Source organism: Centruroides sculpturatus, unplaced genomic scaffold, assembly GCF_000671375.1.
Source record: "Centruroides sculpturatus isolate CEXI.00-Female unplaced genomic scaffold, Cexi_2.0 scaffold1457, whole genome shotgun sequence".
NCBI lineage: Eukaryota > Metazoa > Arthropoda > Arachnida > Scorpiones > Buthidae > Centruroides > Centruroides sculpturatus.
Window position 1 is genome coordinate 20138 of NW_019385609.1, and position 21228 is coordinate 41365.

The 21228-nt window shown below is 27.6% G+C and overlaps 1 protein-coding gene across 1 annotated transcript in view; it reads right to left on the bottom strand.

Annotated features, from left to right (window-relative positions):
- Positions 1–2292: 2292 nt before the first annotated feature.
- LOC111640560 (FACT complex subunit Ssrp1-like) overlaps positions 2293–21228 on the bottom strand; it is a 30598-nt gene continuing 11662 nt past the window's right edge. The window contains exons 8-17 of the mRNA XM_023386583.1: positions 20974–21102; positions 18468–18689; positions 18319–18394; positions 16548–16732; positions 12471–12594; positions 10031–10222; positions 9767–9786; positions 5553–5751; positions 2999–3074; positions 2293–2928 (exon numbers count right to left, since the gene is read on the bottom strand). Coding sequence (XP_023242351.1) covers positions 3006–3074; positions 5553–5751; positions 9767–9786; positions 10031–10222; positions 12471–12594; positions 16548–16732; positions 18319–18394; positions 18468–18689; positions 20974–21102 — 1216 coding nt within the window. The 3' untranslated portion in view covers positions 2293–2928; positions 2999–3005. The remainder of the gene's footprint in view (positions 2929–2998; positions 3075–5552; positions 5752–9766; positions 9787–10030; positions 10223–12470; positions 12595–16547; positions 16733–18318; positions 18395–18467; positions 18690–20973; positions 21103–21228) is intronic.

Here is a 21228-nt window from a genome sequence, read left to right on the forward strand (position 1 = left end):
ATTATTGTTGGATTAGAGATTAAGAAAAAATGGCAGAACATGCTGAACAAAGAATTTGCATTCAATTTTGTCCAAAATTTGGTAACATGCAACCAGAGACAATTGAAAAAATAAAGAGTGGTACTTTCATTTCAAAGAAAGCATAACATCAGTTCAAATAAATGAATGTTCTGGTAGACTTTCAAGCAGAAACAACCAAGAAAGTGTGGTGGTTCAAGTTTTGGCAAAATTTATTCCAAAGATCCTCAATCCAAGTGCATGTTGCATTGCTTGTGCCAATGCTGATCCTGATGATCATGATCATAACCAGAAATGAGACCTGGGTCTATGAGTTCAACCCCAAGACAAAAGCGTGATCATCCCGATGGAAAATGTCAGGGTCTCCATAGCCAAAGAAAGCATGACAATCGTGCAGAAATGTGGTCATGTTGACTTTTTGAAATCCCAATAAATAAAAAATTGCATCCAACAGTGGAAGCATCACTGGAGGAAGTGTGTAAACCCAGAAGGTGCCTATTTTGAATGAGACTAATGTTTAAACCTAAGAGAGAGTTATTTTTTTCTTGACCTCAGGTCGTACTTTTTTGATCATACCTTATATATAAACATCTTGAAACAAGCATCATATATATAACGTTTCAAGACGTAAATAATCATAATGAAGCCTATAATTTAGGTCTTAAGACCTATTCCACTGTTGCTCAAAATGTTTTTAATATGCTCTCCCCCCTTTTGATATCCAAAAGGAAATTTAGGTATCAGTACTCATCCAATAAATAATGGTCCATAGTTTTCCCAGTATTTTTAAAGTTGTTGAAAATCTAAAATCATAAAAAATTAATAAGTTATGTTTGATATTTCAGTTCTATTTTAATGTTCTACGGTTAATAACAAATGTTATGTTAGATAACAAGGCTGCCTAACAACAATACAGTTGACCCCCCTATAAGACGGTAGATACGTTCCGTTTTTTTATGAAATTGATGTTTTAGGAGACCTTGCCAATCACAGCCCGACACGAGAATTTTATGGATTACGGCTGTTTGAAAGGTTTTCTTCCATAAAATTAATCACTTCCTAGACTAATTCGACTCAACATTTCCAAAACACGTATAATTTTTTGGGAATAATCCGTATAAACTATGCTATAAACAAAAAATTGTAGGATTACTTACCAAATGTGCACCGTTCGACGTCGCCATTGCTCAAACTTGTTTTTGTCGTGGAGCAACGGACCAAACCGCAGCCGATTTCTCATAAGTTATTTTTCTGCGAAAACTTCGTTGAACTTTGGAGACATCATTAATATAAATAATTTTTATGGCCATTGAATAAGAAATGTTTCTTTCACAAGAAATGTGTAAAAGTACAGTACTGTATTAGACTTACGGTACCTAATTTACATACTGTACAGATGATAGTGAACAACTTACTCGCCTAAACTCTCCGTAGTGTGGCACTGGACGGCGGAAAGTATATATATAATTATAATAAAGTTACAATAAATTAATATATAATTATATATACAGTACCTAATTTATATATAATACCGTACAGACAATAGTAAACTCAATTTACCCGCCTAAATTCTCTGTAGTGTGGTGCTGGACAGCAGAAAGTAGTTCGGCTGCCCGATGACGTTTTACCGAATTATAGGAGTTTTTTACCAGGTTTGTACGGATACCGTCGCAATTTTTTCGCCGTCTTATAGGAATCATAATTATAGAAACCCGTGTTATAGGGGGTCTACTGTATATATCATTCCAGTGTGGAGTTACAGATGGCTGAGTGTCACATAAGACACTCAGCCATCTGTAATATGCCATCAGAAATATGAATAGATGTCCAATCAGCATAGTGATGGTTAATCAATATAGTTATTAAATTAAAATGTGTTTATAAAACTTTATTTATTGTAATCAAAATTTGGTTATAGTTTTCATTTTCTTCAAGTAAACAACTTTGTGATATTTGCCTCAACATATGGTTGATAATGTAGCAATCGTTAGCTGTCTTAACTACTGTTTTAAACATCAAACTTTAATTACATGAAGCACAATAGTTTAAATTGTTCACATTTATTACTTCAATTATATGACAGCTGCTATTAAAGTGGTACTGAAAAAACCAGCAGACAAACAATAATGCATGAAATAATTAAAATTAAAAATTTATAACTAAAATAATAAATTTTTAACATATCTTTTAATTTAAAATAAAATGAAAATATCTGCTTATTAAGGAAACTAAAATCAATCATTAATCTAGAAACATTTTCAGTCTTTATTGGGTCCCTTATTTTCAATTATTCCATTTTACAACTCAAATGTGTTCTATTTTCCAGTAACTGATGAAGGCCTAGTAAAGGCTAAAAATGTTTCTACATTAATAAATGGTTTTGGTTTCCTTAATTAATATACCGATATTTTAACTTTACATTTAAATATCTTCAAAATAAACAAAATGAAAAAACTTGGCACCCTATTCTTTAATGACATATTTAATAAAACCAAAATTTCTATTAATTATAGCCTTAATGTGTTTTCAATATCATCAGTCAGTTATCATTAGTACAGTTGAGTCCTAAAGTGATTATTTAATAAGCAGATTCTATCATGTATGTATAATTTAGATCAATGCTTAGAAGAAGAGATTAGAGGCCTGAGTAATGTAGCTGATAACATAGGAGAAATTCTTGACTGTGCAGAAAGGAGAAATTATAAATTAAATGAATTTAAAAAGAAAAATCTAAATACAAAAATTTCTAAGACAATTTTTTTATCAATATGATTCTTACATTTAAATTTATACAAAATACTTTAATAAAACAAAGTATTTACCACAAAATAATAAAAACTACAATATCTCTCCAATTTATTACATACAACACACAAACATAAATGGAAGTTTTCTTTGAGTTAATTTAACCTATAATAAAAAAAATTATGTAAATTGCATATTTTTTAAAATGAGTTGAAACTGTTTATTTTGAAATTACCTTGCATTTAATCAGATCCTGAAACAGACATTTCTTCTTCTGATGAAACAGATGAATTCATTTCTTTGTCTGATAGCTAAAGGAAAAATTATAGTTCAATGTTATTAAACAGAAAACTTATACTGTATATTAAAAATATCTAATTCATCTTAACTTTTGAGCATAAAACTTGAATGTTTAAGTAAAATAACTAAAATCAATTTGTAATATGAGACTAAAATAAAGGTTTTTTGACTATTTTCACACTTATAACCTGCAAAATATTAAAATTCAGAAATGGGCAGCACACTGATCACACTTTACTAGGAGAAACTTCTTAACATATAGGCGTTAAATTACAAATGAATGTCGCTAGATCGACAAGCGCTTTTGACGATAATTATTTTCGTTTTCATCAGGTCATTAAAAACAGTTAAAGTCCTCTTTTTGAATATGAATATCAAATTATTCCAATGGTATTAACGTTTTGGAACGAAAGCAACAGTAGAACATAAGAAAAAGAATTAAAATAAAAACACATGCAGTTATAATGCGCATGTGGTATAAGCCTCCAAACTGTGGAGCTAGATACATTGTCTTAGGCAGTTATACAAGTTAACCCACAAAGGAGGCAAATCAAGTAGTGTGGGGGTGTTGCATGGATTTAATATGTTTGGTTACCTCTTCCTCCATTGTGGTGAAGGCCCATATATCTTCTGTCCTAAACAACATTTCACAAAATGAGTATAGTTTCTACAAGTTGGATGTAGTTGCTCTTTATCCCTTGGTACTACGCTACTAATCAAGAAGGGCTTTACAGCGCAAGAAGTTTTAGAGTTACGCGAAGCTGTACTTTTTATTTCCAAAAATAATTATTTCCAGTTCAAGGGCAAAGTATATCTACATCAGCAAGGAGTCCCGATGGGCTCACCACTTTCAGCGGTTTTGGTGGAATTGATCATGAGGAATATTCAATTCAAGGTTTTTAGCTTTCCCCTCATGATAGCGTATCTGCTGTTATACCTTAGATACATTGATGTTATTCTAGTAGCTTGGCAGGATACCCATGGAGATTTCCTCGCCCTCAAAGATTTTCTCATGACCATTTATCCCACAATTAATTTTACCTGGGAAAAAGACAATGAAAGAGAAATTGCATTTTTGGATCTAAAAATTACTAAATTCTGGGATACTATACTGTATTCCGTATTCCACAAATTCAGCGGTGTTCCTCCCCTAATCCCTGCTACAGCATACCAACCGCAACATTACATCAATGCTGCAATTGCCCCTTTAATCAGAAGGGCCTTTCTGTTATCTTCCAGCCAAGCTGCTATTGATACTGAGCTTAATGCTATACGCTCTGCAGTAAATGAGGCAGGCTATACTAATGCCAAGTTTATGTACATCTTAAATAAGGTAAAAAGATTGCTTTTCCCACTACTACACTACATCTCCCAAAAGAATCCACAATAGTCCTTCCCGCACTACTGTTTTGTGGTCATGTCACTGTTCGTATTTGCTGTATTTTTAGGCGACATGCACTTTTTCTGCCAGTTTCTCCATGGCCAAGTCTTAGGAGGTTGCTATCCAATGACAGAGATCCTACTTCCATGCTAGAAAGATCTGGGGTTTATTCTATCCCACTGGAAAGTATGTCAGGTGGTCACACCCACTATATTGGCATGACAACCAGAATGTTGTCTTATTGTATTTAGGAACATCAGGGCAGGCAAGAGTGAAACTGAGCTCGGTAGAATGGTGTTGCAACACCAACACACCCCGTTGTGGGGCCAGGTGGTCATTCTAAGACGTTGTAATAACAGAAGCCTCATGTATATTTGGGAGGCCCTCCTTACCAACATATTAAATCCATGCAACACCCCCCACACTTGATTTGTCCCCTTTGTGAGTTAACTTGTATAACTGCCTAAGACAATGTATCTAGCGCCACAGTTTGGAGGCTTATAGCACATGCGCATTATAACCGCACGTGCTTTTATTTAAATTCTTTTTCTTTATGTTCTACCATTGCTTTTGTTCCAAAACGTTAATATCATTGGAATAATTTGATATTTATATTCAAAAAGAGGACTTTAACCATTTTTAACGACCTGATGAAGACGAAAGTAATTATCGTCAAAAGCACTTGTCAATCTAGCAACATTCATTTGTAATTTAACGCCTATATGTTAAGAAGTTTCTCCTGCAAAATATTGCTAAAACAAAATAAATATTTGACAATCTGCCTCACTATAAACCCCATGCCTGCACTGGCCAGATGGCTGAGTTGTTAACATGTCAGAAATCCACAATGGACTTCATTAAAAAGGCCATCTGATATTAGTGCTCACTGGGTGAGAAGAGTAAAAAAAAAATACCTGTGTTTATGAAGCAGCTGTGTTCTATAGGTATGAGTTCACAATTGCAATTTAAAATTAGCATATAGCCATCCAATTACATAACCCACACTTTTATACCTTGTCTTTTAACTTGGATAATACACATGAAAGTACAGTATTTATAATTTTACTGAACATGATTTCATACATACAAATATGTAAAATTATTATACCTTTTCTTTTTTTGGTTTCAAGGGTTTGTCATCATCGTCGTCATCGTCATCTTCACTCTCATTACTCGTTGATATATATTCTTTGCTTTTATATTGAGAATTAGGCTTTGTAGGAGATTTTGACACTTTGGAAGGTGATCGTTTTTCTTTTTGTTTTTTTGGGCTTTTCTTTTCACCTTTTTCTAATTTTTCTTCCTTCCTGTAGATATTATATTCATAAATATTATATATATNTAAATGCTAATAACATCTCTCTCTACTCAAAATTAAGCCTTTTACCTTTTTATATTTATTAATAATATGAGATTTTATTTTTAAAAATTTTTATAACATTTTTATAACTCAAAGTGAAAACTGTGTGTGTTTACACACAATTTTCACTTTGAGTTATTTTTTTAAACAGAGAAATTTAAGACACTAAGTTTATCATAATTAAAGATGATAACCAGAACTTAAAATGGAGTAATTAGTTATAGCTATAAAAGTGAAAGCTAAGAAAAACCATTTATAGTGTTTTTATCATATATAACAGTAATGGAGGATCTTTTACTGAAGGTGGATCAAAATTGAATTTGAAATTTAGTGATTCCAAATCACAGGTCAAATATTTAATTTCAGTGATAAAAAAATGCTTACAAATTTTACTTTAAGAAAAATAGCAATAAATTCCATATAAGTAAAAAGAAAATGATATGATTATAGGAACCAAGTATTTCATTTAATGCATAATCTACTTTATTTGATGACAACTTTTCTATATGAGATTCATTATTTGTGACTTTTAAGACTTTTTACAACTTTAGGGTCTCTCTTTCACACTATATATAAATATATTTGACACCTCATCTATTAAAATTTTGCATAATTTTTAAGTTTAACAATTTCAAAACATTCAATGTGGGTACCTTGAAAATGTCACTGGGTCTCACAATGACCTGCAGGTCACTGATAGAAATGTTTTCAAACTTTTGTATTCACAGACCAGTATTTTTTTTATTTCAATCTCTTGTAAACCAGTATATTTTCAAAACTAAATAATAATAATAATAATTATAAAACGGAGAGAATAGAAATAAAAAAATGTGTTTGAATTTCAAAGCTCAGTCATGTATTGAAATATAACTGATAGTGGCATTTCTAACAATTGTACTTTCATTCTGTTTAATTGTCACTCTTAATTATATCTACCTAACTGAAATCTCAAACAAAAAATTTATTTTTTTTAGGATGTACAAATGTTGTATTCACAATTAAATCAAATTGCTCGCAAATATGGGTAAGTTATATTATACAAGTTTATAAAAATGGGAATTTCTAATACATTTTCATTTATTTACTAAATTTACATTAATACATAAATACTAAAAAGTTGTAAACTATATAAATTAATGATATAAATTTTATGCTTTCTTACAGTGGAATTGCTGCAGGTGAAGAAAATGGCAAATTAGGTTACTTTCTAACATTTATTATAGCCTATCTCAGGGTATGTCTCTCTCATAAAATATATTTAATATATTGAAAAATTTGATAAATCATCCATTGATGGTTTATTTAAAATAATAAAAAATTATAAAAATAATATTGTATAAAATAGCTTTCTAATATAATTTATGAAATTGAAAATTTAAGAAACAATTCATGTTAAAATATTTTTCTTTATAAATTATAAAAAATTAACTTCATTAGACAAAGTAAGAAAAGCGAGTTTCAGCATGCAGTTCAAATTCAGTTTTTATACTTCTTTAGATACATTTATGTAAATATCAACAATGAAAATATATTTACATTTTTTTTATTTTATACATGGACAAAAGTAAAAAGTTTTTCTTTATGACTTTGTATATAATGTTTGTTTCATTTTAATTTTTCCTAACCTGAATAGGAATTGGCAAAATTCCAATCCAAAATGCATCATTTTTAATAAAGAGCAATTTTATCCATTATTCTCTGTTTTATTCAGATTAGATGATACTTCATTACATAATTAATATTAAGATCTACATTTATCATTTTTATTTTATTTTCTTCAGAAATAACTTAAAGTTGATAAAATAAAATTCATTATAAAAATTATTCTAGTATTATCACTTCTGTAGATAAGTTAATTGTTATTCATTTTTATATTTTTTTTAAGGATGAAGGACTAAAGTATGGAGTTTTTGGAGAATCCTTTGAAACATCTATATCATGGGATAGGTAAATAATAATGCTATTTTGCTTAAATGTAAATAATGAAGGTTATTTAACTTACTTTTTTAACTTTTAGAATTACTGACATGGTACAAAATGTAAAAGATCGAGTGATCAGAGATGCACAGTTTTATAATATGACATATATGCCACTAGTTAGTAGTCGTGTGACTCAATGTTACGAAACGGGTGCCTGTGTTTATTTTTATATTATATTTAATCAAGGGCGACTTGAAAATCCAGTTGAAATACACAAGTTATTAGAGGTAAGCATTTTTGTACATAAAAATTTCTTTATCTCTTTAGAGAATAACTTATTTGAATTTAAAGGATGGTGCCAGGGACGAAATATTGCAAATAGGAGGAAGCCTTTCACATCATCATGGAGGTAAAGTTAATTTTTTATTCTAATATTAAATTAATTAACTTATATTTTGTAAGCATATCAAACATTTATAACATTTGTAGTACATTTATATCAACTTATCTTTCAGTAATTTTTAAATGTTTATAAAATATAGTTTTATCTGAAATTAATCAAAAATTCTGGAATGAAGCTCATATTTAGAATAAATCCTATAAAAATAGACAAAAGCAGAACAAAAAAATTTCATAAGATCAACTTAATATTATGATCCAATATGTTAAACTGTTAAATTTACAGACATTATATCTGTATTCTGAGAAATGGCAAATCAGGACACAAAATCTATATGAATGAATGAAATCATGTCAGAGTAATTAGCAATCAAATGATATTCATTTTTATGATGTACAGAAAATGTTAACTGTTAAACTGTGAAAAGGTGAGTCTACATGGTGACACTTTAATGCCTAATCCATGTATATGTTATGGACAAAGTGATTAATCCGGCATTATGAATGATGACCAAATAGGGCGGGCAGTGTGATAAATATTGATTAATTTATCAAATTGACCAGTCATTATGAATACTGCTATTACCTAGTCGGGCAAAATGATGATAATAAGTTGAGGAGTGATCATCTGACATACGCTAGCCAATCGGCACGCTGAGTTGCATGTGCGTATCTTACAGCGTTTAGTACAGAATTTAAAACTTGATTTAAAAAACTCCACTTATTTCATTTAGAAATATTTATTTTTTGTAAATTATATCAAAGTACTATATTAATTAAACTAATATTAACGAAAAGTATTATTAACAATTTTTGGTATAAATTATATAAAAAATTAAATGTTTTTTAGTTTATTTATTTTAGCAATTAAGATTTTCATGACATTTGGAATTACTGTACATAATTTTTTTTCTTTGGTAGCATTNTATAAGAGTAATAATTTATATTATTAAGTTAAACTAATATACCGATTATTTTGAAAGAAAATTATTGTAAAAAATTAGGAGAGTTCAGAACAATTTCAGCAAATCATTAACAGGAATTTTTCTTGAAGTAATAAATAAATCTAAATTTAGAATTTTATTATGAAATTGAATTTTCTACTCAAATCAACAGATATGAAAACTTAGCAAGTAATACTCATTGCTGTTGTTATTTATAATTTAAACTAACTTAATAGAAACAGATTAGTTAACCAAATATGATAAAAATATAGATATGTCATTTGTAAAATAGATAACATTTCTATATTTTTGTATGTGTAAGTTTTGTTTTTTTGATATAAAATGATTAAATACTTTAAACTACTGTAAAAAGGAAGTTGAGATGCATTTCATGACAAAAATTCTAAAATGCATCCAAAGTCTACATTGTACAGTAAGATTCTATAGTCACAAAGTGTCTAAGTCTGGCTGTCGGTTTTACACGACCAACTATATTTAAAATAAAAATATTAATCGTTTTGTGTCATGAAAAACAAAAACTAAAATACATCAGCTATTTGAAAATCAAAATATAAGAATTTGTTTCAATCCTTTCTGATAAAATTAAAAATATATCTTTGGTATTTTCATTCTCCAAGTCTTTCACTTTCATAGCACTTTCAGCAATTTACATAATATATTTAATTTTTCATCACTAACGGAATTATTACTCTACAACACTATAGAAGTATTTTTTGTTAATTTTAGAAATTGTTAATAATCAATGAATCAACATTTTCTGTTGATGATATTTTCTAATTTTATATTATATTTTTTATATAACACAGATTCAACAAAAAAATTTAAATTTAACTGTAAATATATATATATATATTATATATAGAGAGAGAGAAAACATTTAAACATATTTGAAAATATTAACTATTTTCAAGTGACATTCAAAACTATATTTATTAAACTCACAGATTTATCAGAAACCTCTCTCCAAGCTTCTCCTGCCTTCTTTGTAAGTTCAGTAATTGTTATTTTTGGATTTTCTTGTTTGAGTGTTTTTCTGTTTTCATTTAACCATAATAAATATGCAGTTGGAGGTCGTTTAGGTCTATTTTCATCTTTAGGCTGCTTTTTACGTTTCTTCCTAGTTCCTGGTTCTTTCTAAAAGAAATATATGAATTTCTTAACTTTTTATTATTATATGAAATTAATATATATTAAATTAAGAACTTTTAAGTTGCTGGTTTCAATTTTTTAAAAATTATTATCTAATAATTAATCAAATAATGATTTATAAAATACAGTCATACCCCGACTTACGCGAACCCGGAGTTACGCGATTTTCAAATCTCGTTGATTCATCTTTTGTTTGAGTGCCACGCAACTCTTGATTATTCACTCCCCCCACACTATTGTCCAGCTTACATGTTCGGATGTGTCGCGCGGAATCGACGCATAGCTACAATTTATTTTGTGAAATTTATTTCTGTTTGTTATATCTACAGAGACTTGAGAGACTATGTGGTGATTTCTTGTAACCGTGAACGAACCAAATGGCAAGATAAGATGGCGAGAACATTTATTAGCTTACATACATCCTACTTGGATTTTACACAACGGCATCGGCAATTGTGAACAATTGACGAAAAAAGTATACATTTATCAGATAATAAACAAAGACTCATTTTGTAAACAATTTACCTTTTGTATATACAACTGACAAGATTACCTTTCAAATTATAAACAGACTCGATCCCAAGCGGTCTTTTGATCGTCGGACATACAAAAGAAATGAATAGATGGCGCCTAACTTAAGCGCGGTTTACAATAATGAATATGATTAATCTTAACACTCTACTATGTCATCCAAACGAAGTAGAACTGATTCTTCTGCATCAAACAAGAAAAGANACAACACAAAATCAAAAAAAAAAAAATTTAACTATTTTTAATTAGTAGAATAAGTTCTTTGCCTGTTTTTGAGGTGAGTGGAAAAATACGCCAACAGCCTCGGCAGACAGAAGCGCCCCGTTAATGTGAAAAATTGTATAATAATATAATTTGTTATACATATGTATTATCTAAGATTTTATTAAACATTTTTTCTAAATTATTGTTTTCTTTAGTCTCCGGTCCCAATTATAAATAATTTGTATGTATTTATATGCGAAATTATACCCCGACTTACGCGAATTCGACTTACGCGGTTATCGCTTGGTCCCACCTATCGCATAAGTCCGGGGTATGACTGTAATCTTTTCTCAGTGAATTTAATTTGTGCACTTAATGCAAAACTATAAATATAAACTTTAAATTAAAATATTAATTTTAATTTTTTAGTTATTTATTGATAAATGAAAAAGTTACATATTATATTATTATTCTTTCTTTATTGATTATTCATATATTATCAATCAAAATTTGTAACTATAAATCTGACATTCAAAAAAAAATATATAATATGTATATATGTATGTATATTTTCTATAAGTTTACATATTCATGTATCATAATAATATAAGATTTAGTCCAACTGCAATCTTGCACTAAGATTAATAAATAAGGATTTAAATTAGTTAATTTGAATTTTTTTTAAACTTAAAACAAAAAAATCAATACAAAGTAGAACTCAAATTCACTTCTGCTTACTAGATGCATCATGCTTTTGTATCTAGTAGCAGAATAACTGTTACCAATTATGCTACCTGGACTTCTGATTTCTACTTATACTATATTAATTGAAATCATGCTGTATAATCATATAGGTCATTTGACCTCTATGATTATATAGCATGATGTAAGTTACACAGGTCATCATGAGCTTGTATTCTGCCTGGAAATAAAGCAGGTTCTTTTTTCCTTACCAGACCTCTTTTGCCATTTAATATTGAACAAATGAAATACACAAGAGGTTTCTATATTAATAAAAAAGCAGTCTTTAAGACTATTTTTTTAAAAATAAAAACAATATTAATTTACAGGAGTAAGACCATTACAGTCCCTCAAGTTTTTGTCAGGCCTGGTGAAAAATTCCTAGCTCCCTTCCTCTCTCAATAGTCCTACCTAAATGACTAAATAATCTGTATATACTGTACACACCTTTATTGTCTACCTTTGGACCAAATCACATAATTCAACTTACTTAAAAATTAGCACAACTCTCAGCTGTAAGTCTCTGATTGATTGATTATTGAACTATAGTTTAGGTTTTTAGATATAAAATCTAAGTTATTGAGTTTTTAATTGTAATAGTTTTAAGTTTTGAGTACTTTATAAACTATAAAAATATAAATTATAAAATCAGAGTGGTCATTTAATCTTTGTTTTTAAGACTTTTTAGATATTTAAGTAATAAATGTGCAAACTTATTTTTAAACCAAAACTAGTTCTGTTTTAAATAAATATTTACCACTGTTTTAGCACTTTTACTCTTCTTTTCTTTAACTTTTTCTTTTGATTTCTTCTTTTCTTTATCTGATCCTGAACCACTACCTTCATCACTATCTGAGCTACTGGAAGCATCAGTGTCAAATCTGTTTAAAAAACATATAAAACAGATCATGAAATACAGAATGATTACATACACACTGAAAATTATAAAATAAATAATAAAACTGTCTTTTGGTATTATATTTAATGCTAACAAAATTATTAAAAGTACTTAAAAATTTTTGTCAACAATTAATCTAAAAACATAGTTTCTTCTTAGTTCTATAGTCTAAAAGTTATAAAAAAAATTAGTTTTACATGAAAGTTTGTTAAGTTACAGCTTTGATTATAATGATCCAGAAGCATTAAAAATTATAGCTATTTTAAAAAATTAAATGTTATGCTGTTTGTTGAATCTTTATTAACTTATTAACCTTTTTTATTACTTTGAACATAGACAAGCACAATAATAATGATTTTTTTTCTTTTTTTTTCGTAATTAATATATTTTTTCTATTTAAAATTCTTCTTCTTAAGCTATCTTTAAAATGAATAAAACTCAGCATCCATTATTAAATTTTACATACAAACATGCTTATTAAAAGAACCAATCTTAAGATCATTAAAATAAAATTTTCAACTTCATATAAGTTAACATATATAGAAAAGTTATATAGAACATTAATTCTAAAATTTGAAATCATAAAGAATAGTTTTTTAAAATTAGAACAAGTATAAGTGCCAGATGAATTCAAATAAAAAAAAACAAATTTAAATAGATTAATTACTTCATGAAATTTTGTAAACATTTGTCAAATTTTTTACAACTTAAAAATGACAAAAGCTCTGAAATAAAATTGTTTCAAAATTTAAATATTTTTTCTGGTAAAAAAAAATTAAGGAGAAATCATTCATGTAAAATTTCTTTCCAAATTTAATTTACTGGCATGCATTCTGTTTGCCAAATGATGATGTCCTATTTAGAAAGAATATATATTTAGTTATTCTAATAATCTGAGTGGAAAACATTTTCTGACTTTATATAATAGTATAGGTTTATCCTATAAACATATTTTATGATGCCTATAGCACTAAGAATGTCACAGATTATTTTTTGCTAACTAAAGTGTAATATTCTGTGTTTCTTTTATCTAATGTTATATTGAATCAACATTTAAGACAAGTTTTATCAGATTCCCATAGTTTTCTCGTGGATTGTGTCTGAAATGTCTACTTCCTACTGATTTTATTGAATCTCAATCTTTAGTATAGTTTTATATTTGATATTTTGGTATGAAGCTTGAGTAAAACAGCTAACTGTTTAACAGTGAAGGTAAGAGAAGTGAATTTGTCTTCTTTAGCTACTTGATTGGATAATTTACCCAAAAGATAAAGATGTGAATAAAGTAATAAAAGGTTTAATTTTCTTAAGAAATCCAAGCGATTTTGCTGTGTCAGTAATACTAATCAATTTTTCATCTTTGTTTTAAGTGTGAAGTCTATTACTACTATTTTTTTTTTTTTTTATTTTTTTTTGAGAGAGAGAATGAAAGGATGCTAATTTATGCGATATGAGGTTAGTATATAAGTCTAAGACTTAGAGTTTAAAAAATACCTTAATTGAATATCTATCTGTTAATTTAAATATTATAAAATCTAAATAATTAACTTAAGTTGTGTTATAGCATTCAAAAGTCAAAAGTCGTGTTAGGATTAATATGTATCTTTTCTTGTCAAATTATGAATATGTCAATCATGAACATATTCATAATTCAGACTATTAACAATACAACCATGTATGTATAGTTGTGAAGATATATATATCTTTTCTAAATTTAATATGATTAACAAATAGAGCACATTCAAAGTAAATCAAATCATGATTTCTTATTTCACCAAAAAAAGAATATCTAAATTTTAAAACAATTTTATTTTAGAACTTATTATAATATTGTTAATTTTATCAAAATACAAATTTTAAGTTGTAAAAAGTTTGACAAATAGCTACAAAATGCTACAAAGTTTTTTCTTTATTTAAATTCATCTGGTATTTATATTTATTCCAATTTAAACAAATTATTCTTTAAAACTTCAAATTTTAGAATTAGTGCTATATATAACTCTGTACTTTATATCAGTGGTTCTTAACCTTTTTATACTTGCAGCCCACCAAATATTTCATAATTTTTTTGTGACCCCATTTTTTTTAAAAATACAAAATTATTATAAACAAATATAAATTAATTCCTTGAACTCCTATGCTTATAAACCCATATTTGATATAATCACAATCATATTTTCTACTTTTAATGCTATTTAATTTTATACCTTCAGTTTTAGGACTTGTGGTTTTTTCCATTGCATTTTTCACTGTATCATTGTCAGAACTTTCACTAGTATTTTCTTCACTATATTTCTTTTTAAAGGTTCTGGTCCGCAATTACTTACATTAAAAAAATTTTCTAATGTTCCTTTCTGTTTTTTGCTCATTTTTATGGGTTAATTATAAATAATTAAAACTAAACACTAAGAAAAAAATGCACTATTATTCAATCCAAAGTTCATGCTAAAATGAAACTAAAACTAAAACACCCACAACTTGTCGTAAAGTTTTTGCATATCTTTTGCAAAAACATTTAAATTTTCAAAGCATACTACTAAGCCTACTATTTTTCTTAATTATTTTTAAAATTCCAAGCATTAATATTTTCTTAGAATTACTTTGGAATAAAAGAAGTAAATACTGCAATGTAAGTAACATATTTGCATTTATTTCTTCTGTACTAACAAAGTTGTATGTAGGAAGAGATAAGAAATAAATAAAAAAAAACTAAATATGAAAACTTTATCTTTCTTATTTCACTTCTCAATATGATATTCGGTTATACATCAATTTTCTTTTTATTATATTCTGAAGGAAATTTTGCATAATTTGGCAGCCCCCCTGTTAAGAAACACTGCTTTACATATTATGTGAGGGTAAAAATGGCTGCAATGAAACTGAAAAATGTTTATTTAATGAACATTAGCAATTTTATATATGCATAAGATTCATTTGAACTATTTTGTCATAAACAAGCTATTTCCACATAAAATATGTTAAGCTAAATACATACGAATATTAATATATTCAGCAATTGTAAATTCCACTGGCATGTGGTGACATTTGATGATAAGAAAGCTGTGGCAGCCATAGATAGAATCATTGGAAGTGTTATATGATATTTTGGTGTAAAGCATCCACGAGCTAAATCACGAGGTTGGTGCTCTGTAAAGCGCATGCACGAATGCGTGTAATCTGGCTGCTTTACAGGATTCAAATATTTTTGCCATGGAAGCTGTCCCATATTTGACAATACAGCGCTTCCATTGGAATATGCATATACAAATTTATATTTAAATATATAATAGCAATCTTATCATTAGCAGCCGGATGGCCGAGCGGTCAAGGTAGCAGCCTACTGCTCTGGGAGACCCAGGTTCAAATCTGAATGGGTCGAAAAAACCCTAAGAATTTTTTGGTGTGGTCCATTCAGATATGTCAGGCCCCATCCCTCACCACCCTCAGCCCCTTGTAGGCCTGGCCGAACCCATAATGGGCTTGCAAAAAGAGGCCCTCTTAGTGCCCACAGGGTGGAAAGAGTTAAAAAAACAATCTTATCATTGTTTTTCACATGTACAGAAATTTGTAATAAGATACATAATGCAGTTATAATAAAATATTATTTTTAATTAATTCAAAGTACGTTAAAATATGAAAATAATCGCACACTATGTATTTATATTTTAGAAAATACAAGGGAAGTGGTGCTTCCTCAGCTTCCATGGACAGCATGCCACTGGTAAATTCCTCAAAAAGTTTGTTTTTCTTTTTTTTTATTACTTTTTTTTATTATATTATATTGATTCTAAGGAGGAAGATCAAGTATGCATGAAAATACTAACTGAATCAAAATTTTAAGAATTCTCAAGAAAGACTAATTTTTTTATTACAGTATTGCAATGCATTAAATGTTTCAAATATTTTTAATATAAAAACTTAATATATTAAACTTACTCTTCAGCAACTTCACTTCCACTGCCTTCTGGATTAAATGACTCATCAGATTCATCTTCTGATGAGCCTTCTGCTCCTTCTCTTTGTCTTCCTTCATCCTTAACTCTTTGAAGATATGCATCAGGTTCATCTTCCATATCTGAATCAACAATTTCATCTTCCTTATATACAGGTTTTTCTTTAGACTAAAATTAAAAATCATATAAGATTTATAATAACTAAAATTACAAACTTAAAACCATTAAAAATATAGTTATCAATTTACTCTAAATAAGTTAGCTATTAAGTTTAAATAATATAAAACAGCTGACACTTATTTTTAATAATTTATAATTTCTGGTCATCATCAATAAAATTTTGGTTAGTTTATTTGTACAGATTATAATCTAACTATAGTCAATTTCATATATAACTTATGGTTTAATATCAATTGCATAAGATTACATCTAAATCTTATTACAAATATATGTTTCTTGCAGATTTATCATCATGAATTGTGATATATTTTCATTTTTTAATGTTCATGAAACTATCTGAAAAAATAAATCATTACCATAATGATTAATAAATTTTCTATGAAACAAAACTAAATTGTCAACTTTAGCTGGAGAAAGAAGCATATCTTTAAAATAAACCAAACCTAGTCAAAAATATGATGCTAAGTTACTGAAAAAAATATGTAAAATGGTCTATTCTTTTAAAACATGGACTTATCAGTCTAGCATGAAATAAATAAAATATAGAACAGTACAGGTTATTCAAAACAATAGAGCAGATTTTAAATTTTATTTCAAAAAAATTGCAAGGAATGGTAATATATTCTGCATTTCACTGAATAAAATAAGGTTCAACGTTTTAAAAGCTTTAAAATTTTGAACACACCAAACTGTTGTTTGAGGAATTCCAACTCAGTGCTTACCAGTGTCGTATATTTCCTAGGACTCCATTCAAACACACCTTGGACATGTTCAACATTTTCATCTGATGTGCAAGGATAACCAGTGCATTATCATTTGTATATGCAACCATGTATGTATTTTTATGCCACCATAAATTTGCTTATGACAAGGCAGCTGTTTGATGAATCAACAGTGGAAATTCCACTGTTGATCCATCAAACAGTTGCACTTCAATGGATTCACATTTTGCAAATTGCAGCACACAAAATGACTTCTATAGCATTGCCATTTTCCTATAAACAAGAAATAGTGCCACTGTGTGGCCTTGAATGGAACTTCTGGGCAAATTTTTAAAACTTTGAACCTTCCTCTATCTAGTGATGTGCAGAATGTAATTCCGTTCCTTACAGTTTGTTTTGAATATCCAAAATCTGCTCATCTTTTTGAACAACACTGTATTTCCCCCAGTTTAAAGCAAGCAGATTCAAATTAAAAAAGTTAGAAAGACTATTACTAGTAGTATAATAATAATTTTTAATATTTTGCAATATGATTTTTTGTATTGTATTGTATATAATTCTTAGAAATTATTATAGTACAAGAATCTTTGTTTTTAAATAAGTTTCTACAGATATTTGGGTATCTTACATTCAACATTAATAGGAAACCGTTATTTTTAATTCGGATAAATTAAGAAATTATAAGTAATTTTCAAATTGTTACTATGTAAATAAAGATACAAAACATAAGTGATTATAAAAATTAAAAAAATCAAACAAAAGCACATCATGGTTATTTTGAAAAAAAAAATTAACACCACAAATATTGAATGTGTCAGATTTTAAACATAAAAAATTTATTTATAAGCTCACCACTCCACTTGGTCCTCTATTTTTAATTCTAAGATCTTTGCTAGTGACAAAATCAAACAGTCTACTATATTCTTCTCTATAGACAAGAAAAAAGTGTAAAATATATAAAATCAAAATTGAGTCTATAAAATTGTTAAAATTTTACTTACTTTTCAATGCTACTAAATGTATGTACAACTCCATTTTTTGTTTCTATTTCAAAGTCAAAAGATCTAGTGCTTCCTCCACTTCTTGCAAAATTCACCCAGGCAACTTCATCAAATCGAATATGAACAGGAGGTTTATGTATGTAAATAAAACCTCTTTCAAGAGGGTATAGGAGTCCATTACCAGCACGATAAGAACATGTAATAGCATTTGTACCAGAATGCCTAATTGAAAAATGGTATTAAAATTTTTTAACATAACTAGAATTTACATATTTCAAATCATATTTCTTCCATAATCTTTTAAAAAGGACAAATATATAAATACTTAAAGCATAAACAATATTTTACATCTTACTTGCTATTATTAGTTATGAAAAAAATTAATCATGTTGTATGATATGTTCAAGAGTAACACTTTCATGTTAAAGTATTTTAACACAAAAGTTTAGAGATGAAAATTTTCTATTAAATTTAACAAAAATATATTTCTACATCATTTTCCTTTCGTCTAAATTAAAAAGTATTTATGCAAAGTCTGTACACAGTTTATTATTTAAAACAGTTCTGTTTGTAAAGCCATATAATTTATTATTTTTCCATTTAATCAAGCTTGCAAAAATTTATGATAATAAATCATTCAGAAATTAAGATACTTTACAAAAATTATTACAGTAGATTCAAATAAATAGGATAATTGATTAATTGAGGCAGCTATTTAGTTGGGACAAATTTAAAGACAAAACACAAATTAAGAAAATCAGAATTTATTTCAGTTATTTGGAACATCATACTATTAATCAGGATAGTGATGTGATCAAATCAAAAGATCATATATAGCACCAGTCATTGCTCACTCACAAAGATAACTGAAGTGTTAAAATCTATAATTGCATGTGTTACAAAAGCAAGATGCTCTGCATGATGAATGGTATTATGCTAACAACAACAGAAAAATTCCAAAAATAAAAGTCTGAAGACAAGGATCCAGAAAGTCTTCAATCAATGATTCTCTATCATAAATGGACAGAATGTGCACAAAAGTAATCCAATGCTAAAAATTAAATCAGAAAAATTTGCTAAAAACTGTATTTCAGTGATTTCAAAGCAACATATAGTTGTTATATCAGTATCAATAAATATTTAAACATAACATTAAATTCAAGAGAGTACATAACAAAAAGACAATGCTGATATTGCAAGTGTTAAACAATGAAAACCCACAAAATTGCCACACTTCCTTCAAAAATTTTGTATAGCTATTTACAATGCTGATGAAACAAGCCAGTTTTATCATGCCATGCTAAACAGATCTCTGAGCTACAAATTCTCAACACTGATAGATTTACTGTGAAAAAAAGAAATAGATCATATAAATGTATTATGCTGTTCAAACATACCAGAAAGTGATAGATGGAAGATTTTGATTATTGTAAAAAAATACCAAGTCTCAATACTTTTAGAGGCTTAGAATGAAGTTTAGCAGTTTCATATTATACTAAAAAGAATGCATGAATAATTTCTAAACTCCTACGAAATGGCTAATAAGTAGGGAAATGAAATTATAGCAGAAAATGAAGAATCAAAGTTCTAGTCATCTGTGTGGCATATTTTCATTTTGATTGTTGAAAACATTCATATGGAATTTGTCTCCAAAATTGCATTTTTGGTGCAGCAAAGAACACGAGTCAAGAAATTTAAAGACATTATCATAAAAATTTGGTAAACATCCTTATAACAATTAATATTTAATTCATATATTAAATTGAAATATTTAGAGCATAAACATTTCTTTGTTATTTGAATCATTGGTTCCAGAATTTAAGTATTTTATTTTTGTCAGTAAATAGTAGTTTATCTTTTGTTTTATATGATTAAGAGTTTATGAAAAATTTAATACTGTAATTGAGGCAGCCATTTATCTAGAATAAAAAAGCCCAATGTGACCCAATTAACCAAAGTCCATTGCAATTGAAATCAAAACTAAATTGTAAAGTAATTCAAAGAGTGACACTATATATTTTTAAAACTACTACTACATTACATTTTGTTTAAAATAGACATAAGATTAATAAACATTTTTAATGGTTCTTTTAATAGAAAATTAAATATGAAGTTAAAAACTCAACAAGAGTCATTTTGAAAATTAAATCTAGAATAAATAGACAAAAATATTAACCTTCAAAACAAAATTATTACAAAAATACAAATGAATTTTTAAGAATAGAAATGTTGATCTGGTGTTTGGTCAATATCACTAATATTAAAAGAAAATGAAAGCAAAATATCCAATAAATAAAGTTTGTTATAAAATTATTTTAGCATTCTTTAATCTGAAGTAGACATTATCTTTAAAATATTTAACATAAAATTTCTTAATTAATAATTAATATATAATTTTTTTACCATCAAAAAAATATATTAAATTTTACAATATCAAATATCATTTATAACAAAAAACAAATTTCTAATAATTATAGAAATTTCATACTGTATTCATTGCACTTACCCTTTAAATGAACCAGGTACAGTAATCTTCCTTTGAACAAGTACCTTCATTATTTGAGTAATAACTTCAAAAGTTCGACCACTCATTTCTTTTTGAAGTTTATCATCATATTTCTCTTTTATGTCTTCTCTATTAAAAATATTTTCAAAAAATAAGTAGCATTAACACAGATATTTAATAACTCTTAAGAACAATATCAATAAAAAATCAAATGAAAACTTTTAAATTTTAATTTTTAAATAAATATATATATAT